Source organism: Ananas comosus, linkage group 15, assembly GCF_001540865.1.
Source record: "Ananas comosus cultivar F153 linkage group 15, ASM154086v1, whole genome shotgun sequence".
Taxonomy (NCBI): Eukaryota; Viridiplantae; Streptophyta; class Magnoliopsida; order Poales; family Bromeliaceae; genus Ananas; species Ananas comosus.
In genome coordinates, this window is record NC_033635.1 from 2,908,982 (window position 1) to 2,928,426 (window position 19,445).

The window sequence follows — 19,445 nt, forward strand, 5'->3', positions numbered from 1 at the left end:
ACAAAGTTAAAACTAAAGGGTATTAAAATTAATATTCGATACACCTAGATAGGGTATATGAAGTTTTTTGTATATAATTTAACAAAATATTAAAAGAGGAGCCGACGACAAGAAAAAAAAATCACAAAGTATTAAATTGATACACTTTAAATCATAGAGTACTAAAGTAAAAAAATACGAAACTATAAGGTACTAAATTGATACAATTTAAAATACAGAGTACTAAAGCGAAAAAGTTGGAAACCACGTCGGCGGTATTTAAAGTTTTTCCAACTTTTTATTTTACTTTCCAACAATACAAATGAAAGCATTTGTAATAATTTGGTTGGTTGCTAAGGACAATTCATGCGACCTAGTAATCGTCACTGTCACAAGAACAGTGACAACTGAAAAGCCCCACTCACATTCGAACTGTTACATTTTGACTCCTGATTAAGTAACCACCAAATTATTTATTACTCGTACAAATTTCACATGATGAATGACTACGACGGCTGATGCCGACGAAAAATTCTAGAATGCAACGGGTATATTATGGACGTGGCGTAACAAATCAATCAAATTAATTTTTTTAAAAATATATATCCCATCATGATTGTAAAAAAGTATTTTTATTGTACTTTTATTTGAAAAGAAAGAATGTGATTGACTTGTTATTGATGACGTGGTACAAGTGTGACAGTGTAGAATTCCCTGATGCCGACCATACAAATTTATTAGTAGATTACCACCAGTCCCTCTTTGATTCAGAGCATGTTTGCTCCATAACTAGAATAAAAATTAAAAAATTAAATTAAATTATATTAGAATGAAAAATAAAATAGTAAATCATTCGTAATGTTTGATTCATTATTATTAAAATAAAGATCGAAATAAGCACCTAGAATTTTGATTAAGAGAAAAAAAAAAGTGACGAAAGAAGAGAAAGAAAAAGATATTTGTAAAAGAGAGCTTTAAATAATTTACTTTAAGATAGATCAATTTAGAATTCAAAAAAATTTTAGAGTGGAATAAGAATCAGAATCTGGTTTCTATAAAACAAATAATAACTATTGAAATTAATAAATAAATCATATTTAAACTTCATAATCTATAATAGCTAAACCACACAAGTTCTAAATGTTATCATTATATATTGTTAATGTGTTAACATAAAAGAATACAAATCTTTTTATTTTCATATATCTGAACTCCGAGATGAAGGGATTACTGATGCCTCTGAGATGAGGATTTAATACACAATCTTTAAGTATAAAAAAATAATGCAAAAATATTATCTAGCAGAGACAAATAAGCAGCTGCTTTGGAAGTAAAGAGCTCATAAATTAACTGTACATACAGAGGAAAGGACCGAGTTCTTTTTTTTGTCTGAGATAAACCAAATGGTGTGGTTAAGTGATAGCCTCAAAATGAACAGGAATTCACTCATCTGGTAAACTGGAGTCGTTTCTACTTAGCGTCTGTATTATAGCTTCCAAAACCTTGATCTCGCCCTCTTTCTTCGAGATCTCCTCTTGCTTCGCTCGAAGCTCTTCCATGTGTAATTTAAACACCTCTGCAAGGAAAAGGTGATAAAGGAATATGATTAACTCGCGAACTGTTGTATTACTAAAAGAAAGGGTTCACAACTAGTCGAAATCAGATGATAAATTTCAAGTTAGATTGCACCAGGGGTTCCCAACTGTTTTACGAACTCAGTTTGGTTTCAATTGTGACAATTTGGTCATGTAACTCTTTTACGTTCTATAGCAATCATGTCCTTTCAACAAAGCTCATTGGCTAAATTGGAGGAAGACGTTCATCCAATCATCACATCAGTAAGCCGAAAACCACAAATATGGCAGTTGGATGGCAACAAAGTGGCTAGTTTATCCAGTTTAATCAAGGATTTTGATCAGTAGTGTAAAATTGCAAGAAAATGCAAAGGATAGGGAATCACCAAACTGTAACAACTGAAAATTTGGGGACCAAACTGATATTACAGTGGGTGACTCCTGGTGCAATTTACCCCAAACTTCTATAGCAAACAGTTCGGCATCTCTAATAATACGTGGATCCAACTATATTCACAGTAAACCCCAAAATATATTGTACAATTACATATAAGAACCATACTTGTGGTGTTCTCCAGCTCTCTTGTAATCTCCTGTGCACGTAATTCAGCGGCCCGCTGAGTGGCCTCAGCTTGTCGTTTCTCGGAGCGAGCTCGAGCAGCTGCTGAAATTGCAGCATCAAGTTCTCTCTCTAAAGACTCTACCCTCTGCTCAAGAGCCTGAGAAATAAACCTAATTGCATTATTGTAAAGAATGAGAGCTTGAGAATAATATAGTTTTCGAGGGAGAAAAATACCATCTCCTTACACTAGCATCTCAATATATTCATGACCTCTTTTGCTCACAGGACAAATAAAACAATATCGCTTTTAAATTTTCCTAATAAATCGCTAACAATATAATCTCGCAGCAACAGGACGAACAATAATTTTCTGCTATCTAACACATATATCTCAGGAACCGTAATCAGTTGTGATTAACAAATTTTAAATTATCTCAACAAAACCAATAAAACATGAATCATCATAGAGTCGACACCCTTCATGTCGTTAAACCTCAGTACACGGTATCATAGTTGAAGAACTTCATAAACAAGTTCACACTCTTCCCCCCAGCTGCAACCGAAATCCCTCCATCTCCAACTGTAAATCTTAGAAGAAAAAGGTAAAAGGTAAAAGGGACGTAAACTGGACTAGAGGACTTAAATCTATCAGTACTGCTCTCCTGATGGCTTATACGTTCTTACAAATACCAACATTACTAAACAACTCACGGCCTCTAGCACTCAGAGTGATTATTGAATAGGCATAAGGATCATGAATTATGATTTCTCAATTGTTTCTATGAGTGACCTGATCCTTAGACAACATCTCCACATCATAATCTTCAAAGTTGTTATTTTTCCTGTTTCTACATTCTTAATACATGTTAAATTATTATTACACACACAATTCCCTTGACTTTCATTAGTGTAACAACTGTTGTCCACAAAACAAAACAATTACCACCCTATCTTTCAGCATTTTAACATTCGATAACATTCATCTCATTTGCCACAGCCCCTCTAAACATTCACATCTACAGACTAGAAGAAAAATCGAAAGATAATACACTGCTGATACTTACTACCTTGCCGCAATGTAGAATCTCTAAATTGACACATTCACCGTTTCTCCTACAACCGCGATCACTGTGCAACCTTAACAGGATGATTTTATTCTTCACAATAGCTTATTTACCAATTTTCTGGCTTCAACCATATCAAATCGAGTTCCTTTCCAAGAAAAAAAAAGAAAAAAAAAGAAAAAAGAAGGTCGAATCTAATTTATATCATTCCCAAAGACAACACTTTTACTCAAGAGTCCCTTAGATAAGATTACGATATCTCTAGCTAAAACTACAAAAATTACACCAAAGGAAGAGGATTCAACTGATAAATGTAATAGTTGAGAGAGCTAAGTCGAGTCGTTGCACTTAATTTGAGTAAAACGAAACAACTTTGAGATGGAAATCGATCATAAGCACGCATCGTAGAAATTACATCCATAAACCCACAAATTTAGCAAAAATTTTGATGAAAAATGGCAAAAAATTATCAAAGTTTTACTTTACGACCTAGAAAACACGCCGAATAGCTACGCAAATCAAAAGAGGGATCAAAATTCTCTACAAAAATCAGTTCAAATTCCAAAATCCAAGCAATTAACACGATCCGAAGCATACAGAGATCGCTAATGAGGGGATGAAGATGATGATGACGACCTTGATGGTTCGGGCCTGGTCGGAGGTGAGCGAGGCCTTGGCGAAGGTCTCCTCGTCGACGAACACCGCCTTCTTCGTCAGAAGCTTCTGGAGCGAGTCGAGATTCGCCCCCATCTCCGAGAGGTTGGTGATCGCCGCCCTCCACCTCTCTCCTCCTCCGCCGCCGCCGCCGCCGCCGCCGCCCTTCTCCGCCATCGCCGCCGTGTGGGGCGGCGCTCGATCCACTTCGCGAGCGTAAAAGGGACGAATTAGGGTTTCTGCGACGAGAAAACATTCCCCAGACCCGGTCCACCATATCATTCGTGAACCACACAAAACTTTTATAACCAGTCACGCACCACCACGTCAGCAGCATCTCTCTCATTGGTTGTCATTAAGTAAAAATGCATTAGAAACCCTCAACAATGGACGTCAATGATAAGAGTGAAAAAAATAACATACAAAATTAAAATGGTATTGCACAATTTTAAATTTTCAAATTTTAACAAAATCTAGCATTAAAATTTTTTTTTTTTGAAAAAACAACTGACAAATTATAATTGCATGTATTTCTTTTAGAGAGAGACGAAATTATCACATAACAAAAAATAAAAATAAATATATATTAAGTATGGAAGAATACTGTAACACAATTTAAAATTATATAATATACTCTCAAATAGGATGGATGGCATTTTAATCTGATTAAAGTAATTTTGGATTGAATCTATAAAAACATAAAAAGTGGCATATGTTTACAAAAGTGCAAAACTAATACATTTTTTATGTTAACATGCCCCTATTTATCTTGCATAATTTTACCCATTGTTTCAAATAGTCTTAAAAATTAAGATAAGCAAAAAAATGATGTTTGATAAAAGAAATATCATATTTTACTAATATTATTAAAATTATAGGGTTTTACTAATATTATTAATATTATTTTTCAATAATTTATTCAATTTATATAGTTTCACTGCATAAATTATAACTAATTTTATCTATTAATTAATTCCAACCAAATTTTTTTCAAATAATTTAATAATTATTTTAGATATTTTAATATATTAAAATTAATAAAAAATATAGAAAATAATCGAGGCATATTTTTTATATGAGAGATAATCGACGTAGTGAATAAAGTGCGGAGCAAGGGTGAAACGAGTTGTACAATATTCGACTCGACTTATTCCGAAATTTTAAATCTTCAGATACAAATTGAAGTTTTATTATTCGGCTCAAATTCAAATTCAGATTCGGATTCGGATCTCAAGTAAGGAATTTTTTGGATTCAGATTCAAATTTACTTGATTCAGAATTTCATACTACTTTTTATAATTCTTAAGTTTATTATTATTATTTTTTAAAAAATTTACTATATATTGATAAATATTTTTGTTTTTAGCTCTATATATATAATTAAAATATTTAATTCATATACGTATCTATTTAATGTTCGATTCGATTCATATCTAAACCTATTTTTATCGAATATAGATTTAAACTTTAATATGTGATTAGCACTGCACTTTTTGTCATAAAATTATAGATATAGATTTAAACTTTAATATATGTGCATTATGCTTCGAGTGTTTTTTAAATTTGGTCTTAATTTATTCCTCTCCGAGAATTATTAAGCGTTCGATCCATTTTGGACGGTAGATCTCGCAGCTCTCGATTTCCAACGCCTCTCTCGATATCTAAAAAATATTCCCTCTCCTCCTTCGCCCTTTTCTTTCGCTTCAAACCGACACACTCTTCGCCGGAGAGAGCAACGATAACGAAAACGGTAGAAGAAACCCTAACCCTCCTAGGGTTTCTCTTTCCTCCATCTCACGACCTCAAGATCCTTGATGCCCTCGGAAACCCTAGGAATACAAGAAAACCTAGAATTGTGGGCTGTGTCGATGGGAATCAGATATCAGCGTCTACGATCGTGGCAATCGTTGTTCCCCTCGCACTGAGAATCTCTGCTCAATCCCCGTCGAGGAAGGTGCGTTTTTGCTCAATAATTTGACGCGTTTTTGTTGATAGGCGGGCGAATTTCGTGGTTTCTTGCCCTAGAATTCGATTGGATTCGAGTGGAGGGTTAGGGTTTTGAAATTGCGTTTGCTTTGAGGAGAAGAACGCGTCGTTTTGGGATGTTTTTGGCGAATTCGTGTTCTAGTTAGATATTCGGGTGTTTTGATTTGGATTGAGGAATTTGGTGGATCGATTTTGCCATTATTTTGATAGTTTTTTTTTTTTTTAATATATTGTATCGTTGGATTTCAAAGTTCCAGTTATTGTGATTCATGTTTGCTCAGTTTATTCACTGATTCAGTGTGGGAAGTGATTGAAATAAGTAACTTGAATAATGTAGGGGTTCACCGGAGAGAGAGTGTGGATTAAAGTAGTCTCCTTGCGAGATGTACGGACAAGGAAACTATCCTCCTCCTCCTCCTCATCAGTATCCCCTTGGCGCCGCCTCATCATTCCTGCAAACTCCTCCTGCTCCGCCTCGCCCGCCACCCCATCTGTATCCCACCCCCGCTCGCGCACCACAACCCCCACCGAAGAGCATGAGCCAGCCTTATCCCTTCTCACACACCGGCCCTAATTCTTACCCACCACCTACCTCGGTGAGCATTCCTCACCGCTTGCCGCAACAGCCGATCCCACCGCCTCCGGGAGGGCTCCTGTCACAGCCGCCAGCGCCGCCGGCTTTGTATAGGAATCCTCACCCACCCCCTCCCATGATTCAGCATGTGCCCACCCCACCCCCTCCCCCTCGCCCTCCTGCAAGTTTTGCTTCAATAACCCCCACCACTTTTGCCCCTTTCAGTACTGTTTCTATTGGAGAAGCACAACCACCACTAGTTCCGCCTCCGCCTCCGCCTCTGCCGCCCCCACCGCGCGGTGCCGCCGCATGTGGCCGCCGAGGGCCTGCCCGATGGCGANCCACCTCCACCGCCTCCATCCTCTCCCCCTCCCCCGCCACCATCACCACCTCCTCTATCCTCTCCAACAACAGATAACAGGGCAGATGGTGGTGTTGCTGATGATTTGAGTTCTTTTGGTCGGTCGGCTGATAATATGCCAGACGGTGAAAAAAGGGTTGCAACAGAGAATGGAGAAACACTTAGAGATTTTCCCCCTCCTCCGCCTAAGCCAGCTGAAAAAGAGGTTGTTCGGAACATCGAGGTGCTATGCCAGTACATTGCAAAGGTTGGACATGATTTCGAAAACTTGGCTCGTGTGAAGGAGGCTGGCAATCCACAGTTCTCCTTCTTGTTTGGAGGTGAACCTGGAAGTGCTGCTGCTATCGGCCACGAGTATTTCCAGTGGATGAAAAGGAAATGTTGTTCAGAACCAAATTTGAGTCAAGAAACTAAGGAGAATAATATGAGTCAACAGACTAAGGAGAATTGCGCATTGTCAAGACCATTGATTGCAGGCACTTCATCAGATGTTCTTAGCATAGAACGTGAGGGTTCACCTGCTGTGTCGGATATGGACATGGAGGGTCAGTGAACATCTTTCACTATTCTTCTATTATTTACCATGAAATTGGATAACCAAATGTTAGCGACATATTACTGTTATGCAGGCTTGTTTAATAGAGTATGTGTGGTTGACCTTTCTGCCTAAGTCTAGCTTGGGATAGATGGTTATATATGAACATCCGGATTATTTTCTGCATGTTTCGTGCAAATTTTGAAAATTAGCATTTGGTAGTTTGTTTTCAAAATTTATCTTGCTTGCTTCCCTCTTGCCACTTTTTGAACCAAAAACTATTTTGTGCTAATGTTCTACAACGTGTAGACTTGTTAGTCAGATGCGCCATATGCATCTGTGTATGCATCAGGTGAGGCTAAGTCATGACAAGATATTGACGATATTTTACTTCGTATTACTCTTTTACTTTGGAAGCCATCAGCAACTTTCTAGGTACATATGTTCCAATTTTCTGAAGTATTCTATTCTTGTAGTGTTTCTCTTGTGTAATGTAGCGTCTGATTTCGAGAAGAATTACACTGAAACACAATTCTTCATTTTTAGCGAAGTCGCCTCCCTAACTCCTCACTTTTCCTTCTTGTATTTATATTTGTTTCGTTTGTTTCTTGTTGTAGCACAGTCACTAGTCCAGTAATCAACTCCACAGCCAGGTTTTGTTGTTTGAATATTCAACGAGTGTTGTCTCGGTATACCACTACTTTAATTGCAGATAACCATTCTTCAACTCCTTTTTTCCTACCCTTCTGTGAGTGTTGATGTTGGCGTGCCTCTATTTAAATGCTAAGTACCTTTCATTGTATCATCAAGATATAAATCTTGATCTTGACTCAATAGGCTGGTTTTAACTGAAGATTCCTTTCATTTGATGTGCATATTTATCTGTATGGCAGTATTTAGTGATTAGTGCCTTTTTTATGTTTTTTTTTCTTTTCTTTTGGTGCATTTTTATATGCTAATTATATATCCGATCTTCCTGAATAGTGAACTGTTTTAATCACATGACATATATGTAGAGGATGATGATCTGGCTTATGGGAATAACTCAAATAAAGCTTCAACTGAAGAGCCTCTATCTAGAACAAATGAGAAGTATTTTCTTGAAAAGTCCTTACAGGCACCGCAGAGTACAACAGAGCGGCTCATTCCAGAAGGTGCTGTTTCTAGCAATATATCATCTGTGGCAACATCTTCACTTCTGCATGATGGGAAAGGTACTGTGGTAGTAAAAAAATTTCTATGTTTTTCATCCATTTTTAGGTGTTACTAGTCCCTCATTATTTGAACTTCGTATCTTCACAGTTTTCAGTGAAACAGTTACATTTTTTCATAAACTTTCAATTGTTTCTTCTCTTCATTTTTTTTCCCTTTTTTTTTTTTTCCCTTTCCCGTAATTTACCATTCTTTGTTGCACTAATCACTTGTTTTGTAACCTATATCACCATTTATCAGTTTACTGTGCGTCACATTATTTAGGGCCCTCTTAAGGGCTACTACATGATATGTGCCAGTGAAGTTGATTTATTTTTTAAAGTATTTGAGTGATATGTCCTTACGAGCTCGAGGTTGTTCACAAGGTTCTTGTGTAATTTTCACAAATGGAGGTATTTAAATATAAGACTCAATTAAATGACAGGGATACGAAGAATCATAAAGAAGAGAATAGAATTGAGGGAGAAGAGGTAGATGGGACCCCCAACCTATAAAGACTGAGCTTCGTTTAAAAATAAGTTGCTCATTGGATGCATTGATTTTCAAGATGAAATTAATCATTCATACTTATATTATCTTTACTATCTCATAGGCCCCTTGGAATCCTTTGAAATAGAAACAATCTGATCAGTATCATTAGATTCTTTTTGTATTGAACGTATATCATATAGGATTCGTAAATATCTTCCTGGAAAGGACAATGTCTTGCTGATCGGCACTTATTTTTTGCTAGATTCATTGTATCAACTCAAAGTCCAAAACCTGAAACAGCTAATTTAAATCAAATTTCGAGTTTTTAGATAATTTTAAATCTGAAACTAAGAGGACAATTTGAGACAGATATTTTGATTGAACTCAAAATATATAATGTAATATAAATTGGAAATAGTTTGAATCAGAGATGTAGGCCCTGCTAGATAGATTCACCATTGTACCCGAAGGCTTTTCAATGTGCCGTAATTGAGTTCAGTCATATTGAGCTATGGATAAAGCTAACTCATTTTAATAATATGTTGGCAACAATTATGTGAAGAACAACCCTTGTCCTGTTTTTGTTGATACCAGACTTGGATAGAAAATGCTAGTGATACTTTGACATTCTTTAGTATGATTGGACATGCCGCAATGATTTTCTTTGCAATTCTGCCTTGTGAATCAGTACTCTTAAAGATACACGATGTCCTTACACAGTTAGCTGTCAGGTTTACTTGTTTTCACTTGTGCTAGAATTAATTGTAAACACTTAATCTCGGAGCCCATTGTCTGACGTGTTAACTATACTTCTAGCCCTTTTATCTGGTTTTGACTCAATTTTATGTGTTTTACCTTTGTGACATTGCTTTCAGATGACAATGATTTACCATTTATTGAAGATGTTAGCCCAGTTAAGGCTACGCAAAGCCCGACAGTGTCCATGAAAGATGAGAGCCCATTCCGTCTTATAGAAGGCTATTCTTCGGATGGAAGTGGAGAAAATGACAGGAGGGAATGTGCAGGTGACATCACCGAAGCTATGGCTTCCACGTCTGCTTTAGAAAATGTATTGGGCCCAGGGAAAGATAAGGATCTGGAATTAGAATCGACTTTTAATGTCAAGGGCACTGTTAGTGGATCCAAAATTCAAGCAGTTTCTGGCAAATCTTCAACTATGATAAGTGAAACTGCCTATGATAGTTCCTGCCCGCCAAAAGCCTCATCACCAATTTTTAATCCTTCACAGGGTAACAATATTGTTGAAGTTCGTAGGATAGAAGGTGACCATCGAGATGAAAAGGTTCAGTTAGAGGGTGCACAGGGTCCATCTATACTCAAAGTGGATGAGTTTGGGCGCTTGGTTAGAGAAGGTGTCAGTGACAGTGAGTCTGATGGGGCCCAATATGGTCGAAGGGGTGGTAAGAGGGTAAGGAGGAGGCGCAGCCGATCACCTCATGAAAGTAGACAGAGGCGAAGGACCCATAACTCTAGGAAAAGGCTTGACCGGAGCTGCAGGTACTAATGTTTGTATATCCCTATTTCCTTTGGTTCACCAAACATATCTTTCCTTTACTTAATTTGCCAGTTATATTCTTATTAAGGATAAAATGTATGCATAGTCCCTTTACTATCCTGATATGGCATCATAGTCAGTGAATTGTTACTCAACCATTTTATCCTTGAACTTGTATATTACAATTTACTCCGTGACCAACTGACCATTAGGAAAAAAATAAAAAATTGTAATTCTCATTGTGTGAGCACATAACAACTGTAACATTAACCATTTTATACCTCCTCTAGATGACACCCTTATTTTAGTTGACTTGTAGCTGGGTTAAAAAGGTTCATCTTATAGAAATCAGTCACATGCTCTATCAGTCACATGCTGAGCATGTGACTGAACAGAATCTGTTTTTTTTTTTAAAGACAAGGGATGGAAATTGCAATCTGTGACGAAACTTAAGGGACTAAACAATTTAAGTGAAATGTTTAGGGACTGGGTTGCATTATTGGGATCGTAAAGGGACTGTTGTATTCATTGTACCATTCTAAAAGGCAATATCTGAATCGTAAAGAGACTGTCGTATACATTATACCCTTCTAAAATGCAATATCTGGATTCCTAAACTTCATTTATTTTGTTTTAGTTCGTCTCCTAGGAGGGGCAGGAGCAAGTCGCCGCCTTCTTTTAGGCGGGCCGATCTACATTCAAAACGTGAAAGGGATCAACGCCCAGAATGCTCCAACTTCATTCGAGGCCGATGCTTTCTTGGAACATCTTGTCGGTTGCTCCATTGTGATAGCGGTCAGCAGAGGAACAAGCTGCGTAATTATAAAGACTCCCATCAAGATTCAGTAGAATATAGTTTGCATGAAACAACACAGGTTAGTGAAGCACTACCTAATGTTAGTCCCCAAAAAAGCATGGATGGAAATCTTGACCAGAAAATCACAATTAGCACTGTAAAGGATCAAGCACCAAAGGATTTACACCGCACAGAGGAGTCGCAGGATTTATCTAATGTTAGTGAAAAAAGGGAAGAAGGAACAAAAGATTTATTTAACTCTTCCCACTCAATACCTACGCATAGTGGTTTATCATCTACTCAGTCTTTACAAGCAATAGCTTTTGCCTCTGTTTCTGATTCTCAAAATGTTCAGAATCTACTCCCTGCATCTCAGCCAGTTTCAGATCATGCTTCTTCAGCCTTGCCAAATCAAGGACGAAGCTCGATGGGCGAGCCACCCACAAATTACAGTCTAATTGGTATTAGTGCACCATTTTCTTCAGACCGTCATCGACTATCCACAATTACTGGCGACTTTAACTCTGAGAGTACACATCCTCCAAGGCATATGTGGCCTAATTTACCCCCACCACCATTACAACCACCATTGCAGTTTCTGCAAAATTCTGTAGCACCACCTGGACCTTTCCATTCGGTGGAGTCTTTTCATCAACTTCCCATGCACATAGATGAGTATAAAGGGAGGGCTTTTCCTATTGGGTATCAGAAGGATCAAGCACTTGATGGGAAAGACAGGTTTTTTCACCCTCCAAATACTGGAGGATCTCACATACCTCATCAATCCTTTCTTCGTGAAAATGCATCAGTCCCATTTCCTGAACCTGGCTCTGGTTCTTTCTCTCGGGACAATATTGTGCATCCTCCTTTACCTTTCTCAGAAAGTAGGACCTTGCCTTTTGCTCTCCAACAACCTTCATATGGCCAACAACCTCTTGCTGGTTGTATTATACCTTCTGGCTCGTCTATGGTTGATCCACCAATCCAGAGAATGCCTTCGAGCTTTCTTGAAAGCAATTTTCTGCCTCATGTTGTTAACATGCCTAAATCATCTATTATGACCCGCTACAACCCATATGCATCTACTTTTGAGCAGACACCTTCGAGCTTGAAGATTATTTCTGATCTTTCTGGACAAGCAGATGATGCAGAGTATAAATCAAAATACAATCTCTCCTCGAGTTCAGGCCCTGATCCAGTCTGTGGGCCCAGTTCAAGGAGTGCAGCTACGCCACCGGATCTTAGACTGCCCATTGGCCACTTGCCTAGACCCGTCGATTATGTTCGTGAAGTTATTGGTGACATTTTACCTAATGTGCCAAGGCAGTCTATTCCAGAACCTGCTCCTGGTGCACTGTATGATCCACTGGCCGACAGCATAGAATTATCTATCAACACAGTTAAAAAATTAGGTCTCAGTAAAGAGCAAAACCTTCATACCGAAGCTGAAGAGAACATTAAGCAGAAAGGAAGGCTGCTTACTGAATCAGAAGCTGATGAACTTGGTGAGGTGGCTAGCCCTCTGCCTTCAAGCCCGGGAGTTGCAGGTGATGCCGGGAACTCAGGTGCTGGTGAGATTGAGACCATTCAAGTTGGATCGCCTGAAAAGAGAAAGAAGAGCAAGGACTCGAGGTCGATGAAGCTTTTCAAGATCGCCCTGGCAGGTTTTGTAAAGGAACTTCTGAAGCCGTCGTGGAGGCAAGGGAACATGAGCAAAGAGGCCTTCAAGACCATTGTGAAGAAGACGGTTGACAAAGTCTCTGGTGCGATGCCGAGCCATCAGATCCCGAAAACACAGGCGAAGATCAATCACTATGTTGAATCTTCCCAAAGGAAACTCACCAAGTTAGTTATGGTATGTCTATGTCACCCTGTTGGTTCTACTGCCCTTGTTCTTTATCTTGCATACATTTTCTTCTTACTTGTAAGTTCTTTTTGCCTAACTTCTGTCCATTTGTGTAAAGAGTATAAGTGGAGTACGTAAATATTTTTTTACCGTCAACCTTGATTATGCACATTATATAGATAATTTAAATTGTATAAGCAGGTCTTTAAAATTTATGTTGCGCTTTGGGCAGACATGTATTAGATATTGTATAGTCCAGCAAAAGTTTTTTAGAAGTTTTTATAAATCTACAACTGTTAGTTGCCTCAAAAGTGTAATTTATGATTATGTCGTTGGCCTGTTCAGTAGGATTGATTGATCAAGTCTAGTGTGGTATAACTGATCCTTAGTTCAGGCTTGACTGAATTGATTACACTTGGCTTGGTGAATCGGTTTAGGTCAGGTCAATTTAATCGACGCATGTTGGTCAATCACGTGAAGACCGACCAAATAAAGCCCCTTTAAGCTCAATCAACTCAGGTTGGGACTTCTTGTGTGTGGTTTGGGGCTTTGGCCAACTTTCTCTAGGTAATTGTAGCTGCCAAGCTGACATTATATACAGGAAGTATTCTCCCTTGGAGTTGGCATTTAACACAACAAACTCAGCACTCTTCTCTGATTTTGTAACTTTGACCCACATTTTCCATTTTCGGCATTTTTGGATTAAAATTTCCTTGCATGGGCCAAAATGCCCCTTGCTGGAACTCTAGTGCACTGATTTATCATAAGTGGGCCAGGGGAATTTTATCTTATAAACTCATAACTTAAATTTATAAATTTGAAAAATGGGTTAAAGTTGCAAAATACAAACAAAAACACCTTTCTTTTATATTATGTAAAAGAGGCAAAAAATGTATCTTTAGCAAATAGCAGGGGGCCTTTTTATTGTAAGACCAAGATCCTTTTGACGCTAGTTTCATCCATTAATGTTCTCCTTTTTAATCTGCAGGGTTATGTCGACAAATATGTCAAGATATAGATGATGATCATTATGCAGGAGAATACAAGGACCGACCTCACTTTCTTTCATCATGGCATTTCCCATATTTCCACCCTTAAAGCATGAAGACTTGCAGAAAAGGAGTGGCTGTTTTTGAAGATATGTATTCTTGGAACAGCTAGTCACACCTACAGGGGATCTTAGCAGTTCTGTCGAGCAAAAACTGTATGTATGTAACCCATGTATCTCTGGATTTTAATTGCTTTTCTCAACTTTTTTCTGCCAATTCTAGATAATCACTTGTAAAGTTTGTGTTAATTTACTGTGAGTAGTTTATTTCCATTCCACTGTTTCACTGGGGGAGCCTCCCTATAAAGAAAATACTGACAAAGAAGAATAGGATACAGTGCCATGGTAATTAAGTTGAATTTTTGGTGTTAGGTATTTATTTATTTTTATGTAGGAATAGAATATCCTCTTGGAACAGTGACTTAAGAAATTTTATTTTCCACACTAATTTGAGCGTATGATCCTATCTATCATTATATTATTTTTCTCAAGTGATGGATTAATTGATGCATAACCTAGTTCATAAACCGTGAACTCCCTTATCTTCTCATTGATTTGGCTCCTATCATTTTATTTGGTCTATAGGCATCAACCAAGTGAGAATGTTCTAAAGATGAGCTCTTATAGGTGTTTCATATGCGGTATCTTGATGGGGGTATGAAGGATTGGGTTATCGTTCCCATACTATGAATTTGAAGGTTTATGAGAGCTGTTTTCTGTAGGAATGAAACAAAATTTTTTTTTCCTTCTCCCTTGAATGAGGTTATTTTAAGGTCCTTACCCTTGTCAGGAATAGATATACACAAATGATAGAACATTTGTTTTATGCTGAAATTTGCCGCAACGGGAACAGTTAGTGACAATTGCTAATATTAACTGGGTTTATGCTTATTCTTTTTTCTTTTTTCTTTTTTTGTTTATGAGCTGTCCAAAGCGGCAAATATTTTGGAGAATAAGCAACTTTAACTTCTAAGTTTTCAAGAGGTGGGTGCTTAGTGCGGTCTTTTGCAACTATTGATGGTATTTTAATAAAATTAACTTTATAACATTTAATGAAGGGTTTTTTTTTGCATTTAGCCCTCTCATAACTTTATTTTTTATATGTATAAATAGCTCTCTTCTTGCCACACAAGCGCCTACGTGGTATTGCTAAGTTGAACAAGGTAATTCAATCGTCGTGTTTATCGTGTTTTTTTTTGTATTTTTATCGCTTCTAAATTAGAAAAAAAAAACTAGAATGTGGATATGAACATGATGATTTAATCACTGTATTTTATTTAAAAGGGATAATTGCTTATATACTCCTCATACGTTTGAAAATATCCGATTTATCCCTTCTTTTTTTTTCTTTCTAAAATACCCCTCATATGTTCCACCGTTATTGCAAAATACTCTCGCAGTTATCTCCTGTTAAGTTAACTTAGGTTAAACGTGAGTTAAATATCTACCACAGTTAGAAAAAATTAAAATGCCAATTTTGCCCTTAACTTAAGAGCAAATAAAAAATGTTGGTGACGGTAGAGAGGTATATTGGAAAAGATCAAAAGTCAAAATACTTTTTGTGCCCCTGACTTTAAGAGCAAATAAGAAAGTAAGTGATGGTGGAAGGGTATATTTGAAAGGGCAAAATAGTAATTTTACAGAGATAATAGAGTTAATTAATAGATTTTAACTCTAGGGGGTATATTAGAAATATAGGTTGGAACATAGAAAAGGTATTTTCAATATTAGCCTTCTAAGAAGGGTAAATCGGAAAGTCGGGAACTTTTCAGGGGTATATAAGCAATTGCCCCTATTTAAAAATGCCAACATGGCGTTTACGTGACAAGAGTGGTTCATATATGCAAATATAAATAAAAAGTCTTGAGGGGGCTAAATGTTACCAGAAAAAGTCTTTTAATGAATGTATAAATATGCCTGAAGAGTTTTTCTCCCAAGTGGAATAAAACCAAAGATTAATGAAGCTACTAATAACAAAAGTTTTTGCTAAATAACAGAATTTAGAGACAGCAGTTTTTATCTGGAATGCAGCTGTGACTTGACATGTTGATTGAATTGCCTATATGTTATATATTTGTGAATTCAAGAAAAAAATAGAACAGTTTCCAAGTTTGGTATCAGAAAAGGGAAATTATACATACAAATACTAAAAAATTGTTAGATATATGTTGTGAAATAAGAATAAAAGTTATTAACAAAGGAAAAACCCTATTCTAAAGATTAGAGTTGCTTACTAGTGTTTGCAGAAGTTCTTTGCTATTGTTGCATCACTTTGATTCGTTGAGTTGATTCTGCCACTTCTATTCTCTTATCGATGAGCAATCTCGCTGGTTGGATCAGGTAAATTTTGGTTCAACTAATTTCTCATCTTAGTTTACTTTGGGTTTTGATTTATCCTGATTCGATTTGCTTCTGATTTTGTGTTTGTTTAAAGTTCCAATTTTTTTGTTGTTTACTGTTATGCGCTTTCTGATATGTTTGGTTTTCGGGGCTATTGTAATTCAGGTTATTTTAGGTTTTGGGTTATTATTAGTGTTTCAGGTCGTTTCACATTTTCTTAACCTCAGATGATTTGGGTTGTACCCAGTTTAAATTATTTTGGCTTTTAGATTTTTCTCTGTTTTGAATCACTTGCTTAAAGTTGTTTCAACTTTTGAATCGTTGGATCTGAAATTATTTGTTAGTCGCTTGATTTTGGGTTCCTTGTGTTTGAGCTACATTTGAGATTGGCTTCTCAATTTTTGGTTCAACTCAACTTGTGTCTCAAGTAAATAATTAAATAGAACTTTTGCTCACATTAACTCTGGTGTGATTGATCATGTTGCCAATCAACTTTATATTCTTTTGGCCAATTTGCATAACAAATTCACAAGTTTTGAGCTTTTGCAAAATTGGGTCACCTTTTTCAATTTTGCAGATTTGAACCGAATTTTTTTTCCATCGAGCGAAAATACCCTTATTTCTTTTCTTTCTCTCTCTGCTTTTTTTTTTTTTTCCTTAGCCATTTTTTTCTTCCGCCTTCTCCTCTTCCACAGCGCCCTCCCCTTCACCCACCAATCATGGCCCTTCTCAAAATGCCCCTCCCCAAACTCCTCTCTCTCATCCTCCTCCTCTCTCCCTCCTCTCCTCTTCTTCGTCCTCCTCCCCCTCCTATTCCGATCTCACCCCCGACGAGTTTCATGCCGCACGCCTAGGGCTCGTCCCGAGTCTCGCCTCCACAGCGGCGCTGCGCCGGGGATCGCCCTGTGCTCTGGAACCTTACGAGGAGGCGAAGCTGCTTGTGCGCGAGTGCGACCTCGGCGGCGGCGGCAACGGCACGGAGGTACTCGCGGTCAAGGACGGCTTCGTAGAAGACGAAGGCCTCGGCGAGGTAGGAGGAGTCGCTGGTGCAGCGGTACTGGCCGTAGTATAGCTGGGCGATGCAGGACGCGACCTCGCCCACCTCAAGATCGCCGTCCGAATCCTATTTTCCAGCGAGGGAGATGAGAGCGTCCAAAAAATATAATTTTTAAGGTATCAAAAAAGGTGTAATGGTGTAAAAAGAAAGAAGGAAGAGGAAGAGGAGGAGAAGGAAAAATTATAAAATTTTGGACGAAATGGTGCAAAATTGGGCAAAATGGTGCAAAATTGTGCAATTCTCATCAAAATTGGCCCAATTTTTCGCCTAATTTTATACTATTTTGCCCAATTCTGCATCATTTAGGTGAAATTTATATTATTTTTTTCTTCTTCGTCCTCCAATTTATACTATTTTTTTTCTTCCTTTTCTTTCTCCTTTCTCCTCCTCCTTGAAGCCCTACGAAGAAGGTGGGATGCGGGCCCTTAGCAGCAACGGCAGCGAAGCATGGCGCGGCGGAGCGGAGAAGGTAGGATGCGGTAGCAGCAACGACGCGGGTGGCGGCCGCGGCATCGTGGGATGCGGGCCCCTAGCGGCGGCGGTAGCGGAGTGCGGCGTTGCGGAACGGAGAAGGTGGGATGTGGCAGCGGCAACGGTGCGGGTGGTGGCAGCGACGCGGGTGGAGGATCGGGAGGAGATCCGGGTGCGGTGGGGTCGGACGGAGAGGAGGAAGGAGGCGGGGCTGATAGTAAAGGTAGGCGAACGCGAGCGCGGCGGCGGCAAGGGCGAGGGCGAGGGCGAGGGCGAGGGCGAGCGCGAGCGCGGCGGCGGCGAGGGCGAGGGTGAGTGCGAGCGCGGCGGCGGGGGTGCAGCAGAGGGCGTAGCTGCGGGTGACGAAAGAAAAAAAAATAGCGAAGGAAAAAAAAAAGAAGAGAGAGATGTGGCCTAGTTTTGCAAAAGCTCAAAATTTATGAATTTGTATGCAAATTGGCCAAGATTTAACTGCTAAAAATTTAAAATTTAAATTTAATTACTCCATATTTTTAACTAATTTGTTTTTATAAAACTCGTTTCTAATTTTACTGGGATTCATATCTCTGTATTATGAATTTAAATTATAACAAATATCTTAAGTTTTGTATATATATATATATATATATATNCATTATAATTTAATTTAATTTATTAAAATATTTATGTATGAGTAATATGAAAATGATACAATGGTATTGTAATTAATAATTAAGATATTATATTATTTTTATATTAATAATATATCAATATTTAATCAATTAAATTAAATTATATAATTTTATTATAATAATTTTAAAAACAAATCAGAAAAAATAATTTGAGGATCAAAAATATCACCTGTCTCATCATTTGAGGAGCAATCGTGCAATTTTTACTTGTTTTTTTTTAAAAAAAAAATCTATCATGGACCAACTAGCCAAAGTACCAATTTTCAAAAGAAAATCATTAAAAAAATTAAAAAAGAACTTTTCGTAGTATAGTAGGCTGTAGGCTATCATTGATGGGGCGATGTAACAGGTGTAACAGTTGTGCAATCGACAAAGCAACTCTTTGTTCTTAAATTTATATTATTATTAAATCTCTACACGCTTCCGCAAGCACTGCCATTTAAAAATGGGTTTTTTTTTTTTTTTTTTTTAGCAAAGCTGTATCTCTTACATTTTTTTTAACCTAAACATCATTATTTCTTACTTATCATATTATTTTTTTTTACCAAAATTTATTTATGTCTTTATAAAAATTTATTTTATTTTTTTAGATATTCTTGTAAAGGCGTTATTGTGGACAATACCTCTGCAAATTTTATGTGTGTGTTTGTCTTCAAAATTCATGCTTATACGTATATGTATGTATGTGCTGAGCGATACTATCCATATACCCTAGTTTTCTGGTCTTC

General features: G+C 37.6%; 2 protein-coding genes across 2 annotated transcripts; one reads left to right on the plus strand and one right to left on the minus strand.

The window, feature by feature from the left end:
• Positions 1,147-4,054, minus strand: LOC109720942 (coiled-coil domain-containing protein 6). The gene is made up of 3 exons (XM_020248310.1): positions 3,816-4,054; positions 2,116-2,272; positions 1,147-1,555 (listed from the first exon to the last, which is right to left on the minus strand). The coding sequence occupies exons 1-3, from the start codon at positions 4,008-4,010 to the stop codon at positions 1,422-1,424; spliced, it is 486 nt and encodes a 161-aa protein (XP_020103899.1). The 5' UTR covers positions 4,011-4,054; the 3' UTR covers positions 1,147-1,421.
• Positions 6,730-14,626, plus strand: LOC109721104. The gene is made up of 5 exons (XM_020248521.1): positions 6,730-7,299; positions 8,306-8,503; positions 9,848-10,490; positions 11,126-13,139; positions 14,119-14,626. Exons 1-5 carry the CDS (start codon positions 6,870-6,872, stop codon positions 14,146-14,148), a joined length of 3,315 nt encoding a protein of 1,104 aa, XP_020104110.1. The 5' UTR covers positions 6,730-6,869; the 3' UTR covers positions 14,149-14,626.